The sequence below is a fragment of the Cyphomyrmex costatus genome, unplaced genomic scaffold, assembly GCF_001594065.2.
Source record: "Cyphomyrmex costatus isolate MS0001 unplaced genomic scaffold, Ccosl1.0 scaffold162, whole genome shotgun sequence".
Lineage (NCBI taxonomy): Eukaryota > Metazoa > Arthropoda > Insecta > Hymenoptera > Formicidae > Cyphomyrmex > Cyphomyrmex costatus.
The window spans coordinates 600,177-619,011 of record NW_017275632.1 but is presented as its reverse complement, the minus strand read 5'-3'; the positions used below and the strand labels follow the sequence as shown (position 1 = coordinate 619,011).

The following is an 18,835-nucleotide window of genomic DNA, read 5'->3' as shown; positions in this document are numbered from 1 at the left end:
TCGAATGAATTTAATTGAAGAATTCGAGTGGTTCAGTTTTTATTTTAATTAAGAATATAAGAAAATAATTGTCTTAAATATTGTAAAACACTCTTTTAGCTACAATAACTCTAAAAAAACCCAGATTGTGCTAACGCTGCATTTTTCGTGCGCCTGTAGAAATTGAAACGTAAAACATTTATGTCCGATTTCAGTCATCACAGGAAATGTTTTAACTAGCATCCGGAGCATAGATCCGGAAATCCGAGGTACGCTAATACGAGATAAAGCAGTAATGTTGGAGTTTACGTAATCGTGTCGCGATTTCCTGCAAACGCTGCAATTAATTATTTATTTATGCATGCTCGCCTTGGATACTTGCTCCACCGAAGATCCTTGAAATATGTATGTATTATAATTAGTGGTAGTCGCTGAAGCTCTACTTACGCTTTTTTATGTAAATTTTTATTAAGACAATTATTTTTTATTAAAAATATCAGAAAGTTTTATTGCGTTCTAGTTAAAGATAACGTTAACGATAACGGTGCAACTCCTTGTAATTATGATTTTTCTTATAATGTAAAATAGAAAAGGAAACATAAACGCTGTAAATTGATGCCTTAGATGCCATTAAATGCATTCCTAGCGAATTGAAAGCCTTGTCGGTATTTATATATCTGCGCTAATCCGGGTTCTCTCTTTCTCTCTCTCTCGATATCGACATTGCTCATTAATATCTTTACTATTTCATAGTAAGAATAGACTTAGATATCAGCGTCTCATTCAAAATTTGCTCTCGACTTCTGTAAGTCCTCGATTATTCGTGGGAAATTATCGTCCAATAATAATACGACGCTTTTATCTGAATAAATCATAGAAAAACCAATCTCACCATCAGTGTTTAATAATCTCATTGTAATAATGTGTTTAATAATTTTTATTGCACATATATCACGACATATAAACGTCGCTCGTTGTTAAGATTTAATTAAAGTAAAACGCATCACATGCTTTTCTTTCGCTTTTTATTTCGTGCGCGGTGAAACGGGAATTGTTAGTCAGCGCTGCGATACAGCAAAAAGGAACGGCTTTATTAAAAGTGAAATGGCTTCGGACGGAAATTATACGTGCGGGACGCGCTATCCGAAGCGGAAAAGACTCGAGCGGAGGAAACGGCGACATCTGCCTATTCTGTGCTCTCTGCGAATCGATACTTTGAAAGCCCACCTTTTACTCATTTGTATACCAGCTACAATGTGTGTGCGCCTCACATAATGCATCGAATTCTGTCCGTTGAACATCAGTTGTGGTGTGTTTGATTTGTTTGGCGTAATAATTTCTGTGCAGCAATTTTGAAATACGAAAAGTATAAACTGCAGTATACCAGAAATACTGCTTTGTAGCAAATTTAGGAAATTGTTATTTATCACGCTATTTAATGCCAAGAATTAATTATGTCGAAGCTCCTTTTATGGTATCATGATAAACTATGCAGGTGCAGCGGTACTGCAAGCCAAAGTTATGTGAGTCAACTCGGTAACAAGCGCTGCAAAGTTGCCATGGAATATCCGATGAGCGTAACACTTGTGGTTCGGGACTTGCGATTGATCGGCTTACTAAACCGGTAGAATATTAACGGGTGCATTGACTTAATTGGATCAAAACGTACATAATATCCCGTTGCTTTCCAAGTCGGACTTTTCCAGACACTTCTCTTATGTAGACTATAATTGAGGAACGCGAGTGCTGGTAGAATCGATAGGCGCAATTTCACTTATAACGACTAAATAATTTAGTGCAATCGATTTGTTCCGTCAAGTGGACCGCCACGCGCATTTCCAATAAATATTATTTTACAGTTATTTTTAAACTTTGAGTATACAGAGAAAATTGTAGAGATCTCGAGTTAAATCATAGAAAAACCAATCTCACCATCAGTGTTTAATAATCTCATTGTAATAATGTGTTTAATAATTTTTATTGCACATATATCACGACATATAAACGTCGCTCGTTGTTAAGATTTAATTAAAGTAAAACGCATCACATGCTTTTCTTTCGCTTTTTATTTCGTGCGCGGTGAAACGGGAATTGTTAGTCAGCGCTGCGATACAGCAAAAAGGAACGGCTTTATTAAAAGTGAAATGGCTTCGGACGGAAATTATACGTGCGGGACGCGCTATCCGAAGCGGAAAAGACTCGAGCGGAGGAAACGGCGACATCTGCCTATTCTGTGCTCTCTGCGAATCGATACTTTGAAAGCCCACCTTTTACTCATTTGTATACCAGCTACAATGTGTGTGCGCCTCACATAATGCATCGAATTCTGTCCGTTGAACATCAGTTGTGGTGTGTTTGATTTGTTTGGCGTAATAATTTCTGTGCAGCAATTTTGAAATACGAAAAGTATAAACTGCAGTATACCAGAAATACTGCTTTGTAGCAAATTTAGGAAATTGTTATTTATCACGCTATTTAATGCCAAGAATTAATTATGTCGAAGCTCCTTTTATGGTATCATGATAAACTATGCAGGTGCAGCGGTACTGCAAGCCAAAGTTATGTGAGTCAACTCGGTAACAAGCGCTGCAAAGTTGCCATGGAATATCCGATGAGCGTAACACTTGTGGTTCGGGACTTGCGATTGATCGGCTTACTAAACCGGTAGAATATTAACGGGTGCATTGACTTAATTGGATCAAAACGTACATAATATCCCGTTGCTTTCCAAGTCGGACTTTTCCAGACACTTCTCTTATGTAGACTATAATTGAGGAACGCGAGTGCTGGTAGAATCGATAGGCGCAATTTCACTTATAACGACTAAATAATTTAGTGCAATCGATTTGTTCCGTCAAGTGGACCGCCACGCGCATTTCCAATAAATATTATTTTACAGTTATTTTTAAACTTTGAGTATACAGAGAAAATTGTAGAGATCTCGAGTCTTATCTGCGAAATAAATTTATTTATTTCGATTGCATAACGTCTCTAATTAAAAGTTGTACAATAATTTTTGTAACAATCAATTACCTCTTATATTTTATCATTAAAGATTTTTATATTTTTAATATATAACATAACGCGTATAAAATACAATTTTATGCATACTACGTATGTATATATTTGAGTTTTCGGGAGAGAAACACTACATATATATATATCATCACACACATCGAGAAAATATAAATATAGGAAGAGAAAATATGTGTTTATATTTCGACTTTCACGTGACAAATGACTTTCGAATTTATGCGCTGTCATGTGCAGCACCGAATAGGTAGGTAGGCATGTAAGCACTATGGTGTTCCAAATGTGCAACTCTCTGGAGAGCGACAGATTAGTTGCGAATGTATGCGTGAATTTATAGTCTCGCGAACAATAGCGATCGCGTTCACAAGCAGTTTCGGCTCGCGCCCCGAATGTCGATATTTAGGAATCCGTTTGTTCAAATTACAATGCGTTCTCTTCCCGTTACTTGTTTAGGCGAAGTTGCGACATATTGAACGTGAGCATACTACAACGTATGTGGAATGAACAGGTCTTTAAGCTAGAGAGTAACAACACATGTTAAATATCTCTTATACTTCTATATAGTCGCGTACTTATAGTCTCTTGTAAGCACGTACGTAATGCATTACATACAATGCAGTAAAACTACACGGGGCAGTGTCGCTGCGCCTGGCTTAGCGCCGAGACACTACCGTGTCTCCAGATAGAATAAAAATAAAATGATATATTTGAATATGATTTACTGATATATCTATTGGCGAATTTATATCGCTTTATGAAATATATGAGATTATTCTATATGTGACATTATTATATTTGGACAGGACTGCGTATTGTTAAATTAAAAAGTTAATTAATTTTAATTTAACTTATAGTTACATTTTAGATTCTTAACTTTATAACTTATAATTATAATTTTAACTCTTTCAAATTTATCTATTTAGTCGAAATTTGATTATTAAAGTACTTACTATCAAGGATTGAAAACTGTCTGTCTCTCTCGTTAATAATCACAAAATTCTGAACAAAAAATAATCTCAAATTTGTTATTCTAGGATTGAAAACGTGTTCTGTAGGGCTGAAACACCGTGTCTATTGTTAATAAGCAAAACATTACATTTCAAACGTAACGACTAGGGCAATCACAGAACATCCCAAGCTTGCAATTGAATCCGCGGCGTCACGATTTTACTCTTCATACCTCGGGAATCGGCAATCGGAGACCGGATTGTTCGTGGAACCATGCTTTGCGAGTCGCACATTGTATGGAGAAACGCAACGAGACTGCACGCATACCCCCATACATACGTATATACATAGAAATGCGAGAATCGACGTTTATGGCGACGCGCACAATGGGACCACACCGCTGCTCATTTTGCGACGCGTAGTCGCCGCGCCGGTGTAAATTGTGTTTGGTCATCCTCTGCCTATAAATAATTCCGCAGTGGACAATGGCGCAGTGGACAGATGAAAACGCCCTTAAAACCATCCCATTTCGCAATGAGCTATCGAGATGATTTCTCGATGAAACGTTACCGCAAAAAAAATTGTGAGGGGGGAACTCGTGGAAGACATGAAAATACCGATCCACGATTCATTTCTTGAGGGTGTGTATCGAAATGCGTTGCATCCAAAGCAATCGATATAGCACCCACTTCATTAGAAGCGCGTGTCTGTCAACGAACCGAAAAAATTAAAACGCAATGATGAGAGGGAGAGAGACTTTTGAACAGCGCAAATCCATAGGTATTCCATAAATTTTAAAATTTAATAAAACACTCAATTTTATTAAATTGCACATGCAATTATATAATATATATGTATATATATATTTTTAAAAATATAAGAAGTGTATACAAACAACAAATTTGTAAGATGGTAAAATAATAATACTATAGAATATATAAGTACTATAAAAGAGAAACACTGGCTGAATAAATGTATATATACTTTATGTATTTTTAATTTATTATTAGTTTGTTAATTATTTCAGTCAGTAGATAAAATAGCAATGTAACGAAGAGAAAATACATATTTAATTGAACGATTTTCAATCTAGCAACCCAACTGCAATCAAGGCGCGATCATATATAAAACGTGGCTCTAAGATCGCTGACATTTACTCGCAATAGCAGAAAGTTTGCTCTTAACGAGACTCGTAAACGTATGGCCGATCTTTAATGTCATCTGCGAGTGGCGAGATTTGCATACGAGGTCGCGCGCACGAACGCGCAAATCTTCATGAACTGGATCCTGTGACGGTACGCTAAATCACGCACAATAGTATTACATTGTATTTATGCCTGCTAATGACCAGGGCATTGTGAGTCCCCCGCGTAGTACATAATAAAGCGATAAATTAAAAGTGCCAGCCCCACGTTCACTGGCCTTCTTTTTTCGCCGGATTAGCAATTGTCCTAAAGTTAATGGCGTGTGAATCTCATGAATCGCGCTGGTTAGTAACGGTGGACTACCTATAAGTTTCACTAACCCTTTCGTCCGTGTGATCGACTTAAGCCCAAACCACACTTTGATTTCTTTCTAAGAAATCGTAATATATATAACGACTTACTATTAGTTTCAATGATAGATTTCTTGACTATCTCCGAAAATCGAGTTTTAACAAGTTCAATTTAAATTATCAAAAACTTGCCTAAAATTTTTATGTTGAATATTTCAAAAGATTTATACTTTTCTTTAGAAATTTCCCTTAATCTTACTGATTTATGTAATGATTTAAAAAATTTTTTTTTTTTTTTAAATTAAATTTTCTCAATTAATTCTAAAAATGTAAGAGAAAAATGTATATGTTAAAGTTGTGCAATGGAGCTTTTTGTTGTACAAGTCAACTGGTCTTTGAGCGAGATGGAACCAATCGTCGACTGGTCGCGCCATCACAAGGCCCCGTAGTCATTCAGCCTACGACGAGGACCCGCTATGCCCGCAGGGCCCTTACGTACGACAAGATACACACGTCGTGCTTGGAAGCGGCCAGTGCCCCGTACCATGTCTGTTTTTTTTATTCTTTTCCTCCCTTTCCCTCTCCCTCTTATCTCTCTCCGCGCATTTAGTCACGGAACCTCGTTTCGTCTCGTTCCTTCACCTCGCGGCGATTCAGTGTCTGATGCTCTGGATGCGTCTGGCTTATAAGACCGACTGGCCCGTGGCTCTGAGAAACCGAGCGAGCATGTCTCGTGTGAAAGTTCCGCTCGCGTGAGTAAGAATGAAGAAACGTGCTATGCACGTGCTGCTGCCGCGGTAAATGTTTATGCTGACGCGATTGACACGTCTCTTTATAGCCAACGACGTACTGATCTTCCGTATATCACCGTTCAGAAAAAATTGAAATTTGTTATCTAGATATACAATTTTGGCGAATTTTAAAATCTTATTCTTACACACACACACACACACACACACACACACACACACAAGTGTTCCTCTAAATTAACCGTCTTTTAACTTGATTTTAATGGAACTACGTTATACAATTTTAATTCAATTCAAGGACACTTTAAATAATTTATATATTCTAAAAATTTAATTTTTTACAAAATTTTAACTATTTTTTTAAATGTACATTATTATGTACATCTCTCTGATCTCGGTTAATGTTGATAGAACTAAATAATTTCAACGAATAATCTTGAAACTTGATGTACACAGATTCTGAAGGGGTTTATAATTAAGCTAAAACAAATTTTTTATGTTTAAATATCCAATAGTCTTGATTTGTTTTATTATATTGCAGCATGGAAGTTAATTTTACCTTCTTCGATGTATTATGTAACTTTAAATAATACTTATTTAATATGTAAAAGTATGTGAAGCGCATCTTTAAATTTCCACGCTGTAATATTAACGTCGTTGTTTCACGGATGCAAAAGACAAAATTTTTGATGATCCATTAAGAGAAATTCAATAAGAGAATGATTGGATAGCCGATAGTGCATTGCCTGGGTGCATTGTCCTCCGAATAGCTCTCTCATCTATTCAGGAGAAATTCTTGGCCGAGTGCCGGAGTGTCGGAGTGCCAAGCGTTGAGCAGAACATAGAAGCAGTCCGAGACGTTTCTGGAGAACGTTGAGATTCTTCTTGAATTTCTTGAAATGACTCGGATCCATAATTATTTTTATCAATATTACGAATTATCGCATATTTCTAAATATAACTTTCTATAGCGACTTAAAATTAATACACTATTTGTTCGTCTAAGTATTATACGAATGTATCTAAGAGAAATAATGAGATTTATAGTATATCTTTTTTCTTGTAAAAAAGATAATAATTTGATAATTAATACCTTTGAAATTTTCCTACTCCTGAGAATATCTTTTATGAAAGATGTGATAAGATGAATTTAATTATCTGTATGAACGATGAATTAATTCGGTGAACTTTGTTTCTCATTAGAGCAGATTATCCTAAAGATTATTTCCCTGTAGTAAGTAGCTTTCAATGGCAGCTCGAGGATTTGTTATCTAAGGTCGAATTAGCCACTACTATGCGTCGATATTCCGTAGGCATATTGTAAGACGCGAATCATCTTGTGCCTACAATATACATACACATATAGGTACTGGAGCACATAGAGATAAAGCATCGATGCCGCTCATTCATCCGACATAGTATAATCTTGCGATTAACCGGAAAATATCGACTGTCAATCCACTGTGTCGCGACAAAGCGAACGTTACGTTACACAAGAACGTGTGCGAGAACACAAAAGGATGCATATAACATCCTCGGACGAGACGCGGGTGCGAGATATAACACACGAAAGACCTCTCGAGAGGTGTGGATATCGTAATAAGCGTCAATGACAAGGCGGAACGTTCATTACAGCGTTACTCGCGCGTGTGCTGAATCGAGGCACGTTTCGAGGGTCGAGGCATCAGCAAAACATCTGTCGCTCGAGCATATTAATCAAGCAAAATAAAAAGAGGTTGTAATAAAAAAAATTGACTTTTTTATAATATTAAATATATTTTACATTATACAGAATGTTTCAGGATCTTAGGGACAAATTTCAGCTAGAGAATTAAATCTCGTGAATTACAAAATATGCATATCTCACATATATTATGCGAAGTATTTTAGAACTTGGGGACAAACTTTAGAAGATGGTAAATCTCACATCATAAGAACTTTTTATTAAAAAATTTGTGTTCTTCGACGCATTTTCTAAAAAGCTACTCGTCCGATTGCATGCGATCTAGAGCACTAGTTTACGTTTTTTATTTTTATCGATTTTGTTTTTACAAGAAGACAATAAAAAACTCGATTAATACTATCAAACGACACGCGCAATGCTATCGCACGATCGATTAATTGCGTACCTAACAGCCGGTCCGAACAAGGACGCGTGAAGGCCATTGCACGTAAAAGTTTTAGTCATAACCGTAAAATCATAAAAAGATATAATTAATTGACTATCATGTCAGAGCAAGCGTTGCCGCGATCTGTGCGCAAGAGTAACACGATTGGCAAAGCCATGATTATAGTCGCAAGATTTTCATCGAAATATTACAACTAACGCCTTATGATTAACCAACAGGAAAACTTATCGCTTGTCTCGATACGGTATCAAATTAATCATTTTTTACTGCCTTATAATTACAACTAAACTTCTATACGTGCAATGATCTTAATTTTAAAAAAATGCGCGCATTGGAGAGCACAAATTCCTTAACAAAAGTTGTTTTGATAAGATATATCATTTCTTGAAGTTTTCCTCTAAGATTCCGAAACACCTTGTCTAATATATAGGGAGAAGTATCTAAAACAGATCATCTAAGTAACTCACTTGTTTTTAATTATATAAAAAATATTTCAGATGGAAGTGGAACGATTTTGAGAGGGGAACGTGTTTTGGTTACGTTGTTTGTCTAGGTGGAGGCACTAAAAAGATATGAAGTTCGCCTCCACTTTTTTAAATGGAATTACATGAATTTGTTTACATAATATGTATATAGACTCCGCATGAGTGTTAAATCTACACCAATACTTTTAGAGTACGTAATTATTTTGATGGTCTAAACGAAATTGTAATATTTTCAGATCTGTATCTATTTATATCGCTAAATTTTTAGATTACTTTAGCAAAACCATTCCTTCCGTGTATTATTAATACACTAGTGACTACAGTTTTGTAAGATTTCTCTGGTAATGTGTGCTTGTATTGAATCCAATGTTATTACCATTTCTTGACGTTATTTTTTCTTTGGAATCATATGAGACAAATGTTCGGTGAACTTAAAGACAGCAGCAGCGAGAAGAAGCTCGTAAATTCACGACTGCTTCCTCACACGGTCGACCAACGAGCTTAGCATCGCGATCTTATCTATGGGCGTACATCCAATGGCTGGTGGACGGACTGCGTTGGTGTATAGACGCGATACGCATACACAAATAATTATTTACAACGGCCAGTTTATCGGACGACAATAACGCCGTAAACAGCACGGTGTATCGTGATGTATTCGCAAATGCCATGCATGCATTGAAATCGCAACGTGCGACGATGAACTAGAACGAAATTTCGAAGGGACACACGAAAAAGGATATTTTTATTAATGAAAAATTCTAATAAAAAATCTAATAAAAAATACACATAAAAAATTAGATAAAAATTATAATAAAAACCTATATTTAAAATTTTGCTACTTTTCTTTATTACTTTTTATCTTTTAAAAATTTTATAAGATATTTTAACTTATGTTTCTGCAAGTATTATTCTACAATATTTAATAATTAAAATTAATCGCAAATGAGTTTTCGGACTTTGTTATAAGAAGAAAATATTTTCCGTGAAAATCTGGATACACTCATCTCATGTATCCTCCGGTCCAGATTACATCTGCTGTCTGCACATGACGTTTGCGATAAACTCGCGCGTGTTACAACGATGAGTGTCAATTCGAAACGCGTTTCCGTTGTCACATTGACACGAACGAGTCATTCGATTATTATTGAGAGAGAATTGCTTTATTCGATATAAGTTTCCAATCGAAAAACCAATAAACAAAAGCGGTTTGTTACTTATGATTACACCATGATATAGAATTTAAGAGACCGATTTTTTTGACGAGGATTATATACAATCACATATTATCAATTTGTGAATAATCTTTGTTTTACTTAAAATTATTATTTTAAAAGACGTAATAAGTTATATTTTTTAAAGATTTTTTAAATAAAATTTGTTAAGCTATATTTAGATCATATTTAGTAAATTTATTTGTTACGTCAGCACTTTTTATTCGTATTATATAATAATATATTATTAAAATATAATTTTATTGAAAAATTGAAAATCGAATGCCTTATTTATAATAAAAATAGAACAAATTTAATATAATACAGGAAAATGAAATACAAGAACTGTAAAATAGTAAAATTGAGGATATAGCGAGATAATTTGAATAGATTAATAGAAATTTTCAAATTGTACAATATAATAAAAGATCGCATATATAGTACCTATATACAGAATTAAACATACAAAACATACACTATTGATGCAGTAGTGTATGTTTTTTTATGTTTGATTGAATATACTATGCAAGAGAGATAGAGAGAGAGAGAGAGAGAGAGAGCTCAATTTTTTATTACAATTTGAAAATTTCTATTAATCTTCAAATTATTTTGCTTTACTTTGATAGAATTAATTTGATTAACTTAATTTGTATGTCTATAGAAAATTATGAAATAATAGTAGTTTTAAAAATATGTATACCATATATCCATATTCTTAAACATTAAAACGTAACGTACGTATGATCGCATCCAAGAGAAACTGTGTTACGAGTACAAATTTCTAAATCGATCTACGAACATTCGTTTCGCGCTCGTCGATTTCGCAACAAGTCATTTGTCGTGAAACGAGAGACCCCAAATGGTCCGCATTTCGCTCATAACAATTACGCCGACCTCGTCTACATGATTTATCTGACCCTCGCGATAAGCACACGTCATATCAATTCATAAATATCCGCGAGTCAGCCTGGCGACTGCTATTGTTACAGTTCCGTATACGTCTCGTTAATGACCAGTCGTGCGATGAAAAATTGCACTGGTCCCTTTTAGTCGTCGATAGCGGACTAATGAGTCTCCCTGTGCGTAAGGTATAATACTATAATACATGAAATAGAAACGTACGAATATATGAACAGAAAGGATATGGGGAGGTAGATCGTTTGACTCCTTTCTAGGCGTGTCTGTGCCAGATGTGCGTAATTGATATTAACGAGATTTTGTAATTATATTTCATCCAATATATTTCAATTATTTGTACTTTGAAATAACGCAATTAATAATTTGGTAACATTTATTTTAAAATTAGAATTTTTTAATTAAAAATAGATATGTATTTCTTAAATCAAATGCTTACTTTTTAACGTAATACTGAGAGTCTTACTATTAAATAATATATCTGCATATCTATATTTTGAGAAAATTGTGATACTGCCTTGAATTTTGAATTATATTTGTTATCATTCTGAGATTTTATTGTGTGCTGAATAATAATAAAACAATAATATAAATAAAATTTAAAAAAATAATTATTTTATTTTCCTCTCTAATACAAGCAGGTAGTATATTATAGATACTTAATGCCAGTTATTAACCCTATTAAAAATCAATAAGTAAGCATTTTGATTACAATAATTAAATCTCTTTACCACAATGATTGACAAGGTCAATTTTCTCCAATCTGAAAGATTGGAGCAGAAACGCCTCTTTTCTACAAGCCATATTATAAAGTCACCGTTTTGTGACAGTGTCGCACACGCCCTCCTCCACTGGAACGACTCCTCTTATGAAAAATAGTCGCAATCGTACGCTTTCGACTGTCACTTTTTGATTAGGAGTTCGATTGGTCAGATTTCAGAACACAATGCTTGAAAAATGTGTCTAAGATTGATCTACATATAGTATTTCGAGATTGATCACGATCTCTCGCTTTCACTCGCACAACCGACTCGCTCGTTTCTCGATCATTAAAATAATCGCTGACTTATGCTGCGATTGTTAGCGCTAAATCACGAAACGCGAAAGGATTGCCGAGGTGGAGAGTAAATTTACTCCTGCCATTACGCTCGATTTCATTCCGTCGTCGTCGCATTTCGATTTCGATTCGAGTTCTCTTTGTGTCGCCTCCTCCTCAGGCCACTCGAGCGCACACAAAGGATGCGTTTCTCCCCATGCTGCACCAGGCCGATGCAACCGGTGCAGCTGCAAGGCCACGAGGAAAAAAGGGCGAAATCGCAAAAGAAAGAGAACGAAGGAGAGATTGCTTCATCGTGAACTTAATTAACATTTACTGACGCATGGAGCAGAAAATTTCTAATTGTGATATGTTTTTAGCTATATTTTCAATAATTCGAATTAATTAATTTTAATTAATGAAATAACTTTTAATATTATTTTAGTAATATTTTATTATATTTTATTCAACGAAAGTTTATTTTCTTTTTTAGTATTTTAATATTATATTAAATAGTATATTGCGAAAAAATGCACTCTATTATTTTGATTATCTGTTTAACTTTTTTTCTATTTTAACATATATCCGTTCAGTTTGTTATTAATTCTTATCCTTTACGACCATACAACTATTTTCAAAAAATTTATCAGTATTTTTAACTAATTGTATTTAATATAAGATACCAGTTATTTTTGTATGGTAATAAAATGTGAAGACAGTTTTCACAAAGAAACAAACTATTTATTATTGCTTTTATTTTTCCATCTTTTATCACATTTCTATCCTGAATAATTTAATAACAATTTAAATATAATTCTTTAAATGTCAAAGAAAGTTAGCTATACAGAAACTTGTATAATTTTATTTGTTTAATGATTATTTTGTTCTATGAAATAATATCTGTATAGTAAATGTTGGTTTTTCGGAGACTTTGAAATATTTTAAAGCAACTCTAATCCTCGATAAGTTTCCGCGGCATTTTCTTTATGCCGATGAGCCGTATAAACCAGAAATTAATTAGCAGGTAGCATGCCGGAGCAGAGAGCTTTTTACGATGCTCGTAAAAAGTTGATTCTGGATTTGCTTCGCACGACCAGCGATACTTATGTCAGCCGTCTTGTTTCGCCAGTACTTCGCGATAAAGACGCAATCTGTGTGTTAATAAAGATAACAATAACGTGTCATAATAATAGAATAGTATTGCAATGCGATGAATTATTATATATATGGTCAGTATGACAATAATACAATGGAAAGAATATAATTGTAGAATTGTTATATGCAAATAATAGGTAACACACATGATATTGAAAAGAATAAACGGGAACAATTAATTACTGTAGAAAATGTACAAAATTCTCCCTCAAATGCTCGAAAATTTCACAATCAACTTTATTATTGTGGAAAATACCGCAGTGTCTTCAATTTGGCTCTTATCGTGAGTAATTTTACATGTAACCAAAATATAAAATAATTTTTTTGTGAAAATAATTTCTTTGCGAAAATACCTCGTTTCAAAGATATGTGATACATGAGCTTTTCTTTAAGTAATCTCCTTCAAGTGATTTCCGTATGTTTAGCAAGACTCATAAACACACGAAACATGTACGCGTAACATCTTCACTCGACTTTTATGTTTTTACGCCCTCTCACCGGAATTGCTCCAATTGGACAGGCATTTATTTCCGAACATCTTTATCATCTTGCATCGTAAAAAGAGCGAGATGTTCGCATTAAAGTTTTACAGGTTCCACGTGTAATCGTGATGGAAGGAATCGTGTGTGCGCAAAACTATCATCGTCATAACCAAACGCGTATAGTAGGTATTATATACATACATACGATATTACGATCAGTCATGGCATATTCAATATGTTTGTGTATCGCTTATCGTTACTTTAATAAAGTACCGTTTAAAAATTGTAAGATTATCGAGTTTATTTGAAAAAAATGTCAGATATATTTTCGTACATTATCAATTTACTTATAATAAAATTTATTTGTATTTAAGTGAGCAATAAATTTTGTTTAATTACCTTCTTCATATTTCAATCTGAAGATAAAAATACTGTCGGCTTTATTTCTTATAATAACTTATTTTGACAATTCATGTGACAAGTATAATTGACTGTTTATGTATAAAGGGATCGAAAAAGCTAATTTTAATACTTTAAATAAAATTTAAAAAAGAATATTTTTATTTAAGATTACGTATAAGAACTTGAATGCGAGAACACTCTGTACACGTCTAGAACCCTTTACATAGAAGCGCGAGTAATCCGAGACTCTTGTGTAAGGTAACCGTTTAAACCGCTGACCGTAAACAGAGAAGCTCAGGAGGAAGGCTTAAAAAGTACCCCAAGTTCTTGTAAGGGCGTTAATTACAGGGCTGCTTTCGGTTTCTTCTCCCTCAACCGATTTCTGTTACCCGAGTACCCCTCTCTAGCAAAGGAGTAAACGCAAATAATATGAACGTCAAGTACGCGCCTATTTATTCTTGGTATACTTGTCTGAAGTAGTTAATACAAATAAATACAATAACTAACATTTTTCTTATCAGAAGAACTTGGCTGTTATTTTTATTACGACGAATATGTTTAGGTAAGCCAAGCGAATTGAGTTCTAATTTAAAATTAAACATTTTTTTTAATGTTCTTAATAATATTGTAATGGTGGTTTTAAGTACAATATAATTGAAAGGTTTTGTTTAATAATGATTTAAATTTGAGAATATTCACTTCATGTCTACCAAAAATTAATCTAATTTCTGAAATAGTATTATAAATCAAATTATTTGTTTACAATGTAAAATATATCTTATACAATATATATATATATATACAGGGTGTCCCATTTTAATCTATCGGTCGAAATATCTCCTAAAATACGCCAGCTATAAAAAAATGTTTCAAATAAAAATGGAATGGTGTCGAGGGGGACACATTTTAGTCATATTGTTTTTTTTCTAAGTGGAGGCGCTAAAAAGATATGAAGGTCACCTCCACTTTTTTAAATGGAATTATGTAATTTTTTTTAGATAACGTGATTCCTCTAACTATTTTGCATAAAAGTATTAAGGTAGAGATACCAAAAAACCAATAATTTTCGAGATATTTTACACTTTATTTTGGTACATTTTGACACACAATGTTAAATAACTCGTAAACTGTTGACTTTTTGATTATCGTACCTTAATACTTTTGTGAACAGAATAATGAGATAAATCAAATGGTGTAAAGAAAACACATAGTTGCGTATTTAAAAAATTATCCATTTTGCATACATATTATTTTTAAAGCAACTATGTGTTTTCTTTACACCATTTGATTTATCTCATTATTCTGTTCACAAAAGTATTAAGGTACGATAATCAAAAAGTCAACAGTTTACGAGTTATTTAACATTGTGTGTCAAAATGTACCAAAATAAAGTGTAAAATATCTCGAAAATTATTGGTTTTTTGGTATCTCTACCTTAATACTTTTATGCAAAATAGTTAGAGGAATCACGTTATCTAAAAAAAATTACATAATTCCATTTAAAAAAGTGGAGGTGACCTTCATATCTTTTTAGCGCCTCCACTTAGAAAAAAAACAATATGACTAAAATGTGTCCCCCTCGACACCATTCCATTTTTATTTGAAACATTTTTTTATAGCTGGCGTATTTTAGGAGATATTTCGACCGATAGATTAAAATGGGACACCCTGTATATATATATATATATATAGAAAGGATTAACTGCAAAGAATTAATTTAGTAATAGTATATATAAATAAAGGAAAGAAAAAATAACTATCTCAAATTGTGCAAATAGCTCACTAAAGTAGCGGAAGTGAAAATATGTGAGATAAGTGAAATTCTAAAGAAAAGTGAATAGAAGCAAAAGATGATAAAATATTTTGTTAATAATGCCGATCGATTTTGTTGACAATATCGTCTGTTACTCTATAAGATTTAAGCGTTTGATTTCTGACTTTCAAATTTTTCTTATTTATAAGACTTTATGTTTATCCAAAATTAACTGTAGCTTTGTGCAACAAAACGATTGAACGAACATATCGCGTTACTCCGAGTACTGCTCGCTCAATGGCAGCCAATGGAACTAACATTGGCGCAGACTGTATAATCATCGCCACAACGTGGTTTCAGCTTACTTCGGCCGAATTACTACTGCGGGCGTATCCGAAACACGACACGCCAATTACTATTATTGAGTCTAAGCGTCTAAGCGCACGCTCATGCGAGTTGTTCGATTCTGTTTCAGACACATCATATGAGAAGGCTTGTCGAAGGGGTAGCGCGCCCGCCACTCCCGTGCTCGGCGCACGGCCTCTGGATGTCACCCCAAACAGAATTGTTGTAAGTCAATTTTATTGCTTGCGCATAATTAGTTAAAAGCGGATGCTTCACTCAGTAATGTCATACTATGATACTATTTTCCTAACACATGGCACTCCACGTCGATTCAAAGTATCATTCTCGTATAACTTATTTATAAAATTTAAATGTAACATAATTATTATACCTACTCTCAAATTTTTAAACGTAATGAACAAAGAAATTCAAGATTAATGAGAGTACAGCGCGGTGGAAAGGCGCAGCAAATTGTAATGTTAAAACTTTTATTATTTCATGAGAAGGATGATATCATTATTATTTTAAATTAATTGTACGCTTTGACTTTTGTTTTGGAGTCCTCTTTAGCATTGCAAATACACAGATTGCAAATATTGTGTTTATTTATAAGTATTTATAAATATTAACAACTGAGAAGAATAATATTATATACTATATTGGAAAATATTAATTTTTATTTAATCTTTCGATTTTTTTTTTATTAACACTTCGTTGGCACACATATTTTGCGATATTGATGGAAGAAAATTATCTTTATTTTTGGTTGTGCAGCAACCATAACGTTTTTTTCCCATGTACACATTTTACCATTTCGTTCATAATTACTTAGAATCAAATATAAACATTAATTTTAGAGAGTTGTTTCATTCATTATAAAAATATCAAAAAGGGTCGATATAAAAAATACAGGTCTATAAATTTTTGTGTTTAATATAATAATATATTTCCAGGAAAATCGAATCGATTTCCTTTTTATATATACATATATGTAAATATTTAAAGAAGAAAAAAGAGTTATATCGATTATTGTATTAAAAAAGTGTTTACCTATGAAATTAATCGATCGCGTAACTTTTATCTCTGATACATTTGTTTAACATGCAATATCCTCTTGTAAATTAAGATAGACCACTCTGTATGTATCGTGGATTGGCCGCTCATGAATGAGAATTGATTCTCCAGGATGAAAGAGCCGGGATGAGAAGAGCTTTCCTCGGATAGCTGAGGACGTACATAGTTTACGTCGGCTCGTCGGCTAACTTAATGCCCGGCGCGTTGAATATTCACGAGATCCCGCCGAAATGTCCATGTCTCTGTATTCGCACACATGATACGTTGTAATTAGTTCGTTATACCGTCCTGGTACTCCATATATAGACTGCCTCGCCGCGACGACGACGACATGGTGGTGGGTTCAGCGATCTCATTTTCCATGGGCGCCTGACGTTAACCGATTCACGGCTATATTTAACATCGCCCGCGCCGCGCGAGAGGGAATCGCTTTCGTCTGACAATTTCGCGTTAATTTAATTGAACGGGGGGACGGGGCCATATTCGCCGTCACATATATATCTACCTGCCTCTCACTGTCGATATTATCGGGCTGACAATCGATGTAATGATAGAGTGATTCGCGCCTGGTGCGACGAACAGAATTTTCTCTAGCGCGAAATGTCCACGTGATATCGCAAAGTTTATGATTACTAGCCACGTTATCTATTCGGATCATCATCGGGAGCAGAAATGACTTTGCGTGAAATGTTTTTGTACGCTAATTTCTTCGCTCATTTAGCGTAGCATTCTAATTCCTACTTTATTAACATCAAAGTAGCAATTGTGCGTTTAAACGTAATAATCATTAAGTTACGTGAGACATTTTAATTCTTATTTGTTTAACGTGAATGTGTAGTAAAATCAATATTAAAGCTATGTATCTTGTGTGCGGTAATCATCATTCTGCGATCAGCATTTATACGAACTATGTTTGGTGATTTGCAAATTATAAAATTATATAGAAGCATCCTATGATGATATAATGTGTGAAACATTAAACATTTTAAAAATATGATGAAAGTATCTATCGGAGTGCACTGATTTCAAATCAAGTGTCGTAATTCGCTTAATAGGGTAGTAATCGATCACTCAACAAACTTTTATAGCGTCAAATTTGCATTGAATTGAATGAATGTCGTGATCGCCAGATTTTACTGTTATAAGATATTTAACTTTTGATCCCTTCAGCGAATGCCGCACAATCGCGCATTGAATTTCTTTTTAACCCGATAGGTCACAGATTGCTATCGCGCGAGAATACTTTTCCGTCAACAGCGTCTTAGCGAGTACATTAACTTCGCGGATTAGATCTCCGCTAATCACGCGCGGATTCTCTCGGACAGATTTATCGGCACTTGGGTGTTTCTTGCGGCAACGGATCGAACGGACAAAGGTTTTACTCTGCAAGCACACTTCAAGAGATATGTTATCAGATCAACATCCTTCTTCGGGAAAATGTTCCCATACCGATCGTCGAATTCCCGATAACAGAGAACGTATTGTCGCACCATTTTACATCGTACACCTATACATATAACTCACATCCAAACTTCTACTACTTGTATTTTCAGACCAGAAATCTCTTTCTTGCTCTTCCTTGCATGTTCTGTTTGCCAATTCACGAAAACAGGATTTCAATCTTTCGCGATCACATTTTGA

General features: G+C 34.1%; 1 protein-coding gene across 1 annotated transcript in view; it reads left to right on the top strand.

Moving 5' to 3' along the window:
- Window positions 1–18,835, top strand: part of raskol (Ras GTPase-activating protein raskol) — a 60,741-nt gene that overhangs the window by 29,662 nt on the left and 12,244 nt on the right. The window contains exon 2 of the mRNA XM_018536940.1: window positions 16,251–16,345. Within this exon, the coding sequence (XP_018392442.1) occupies window positions 16,251–16,345 (95 nt within the window). The remainder of the gene's footprint in view (window positions 1–16,250; window positions 16,346–18,835) is intronic.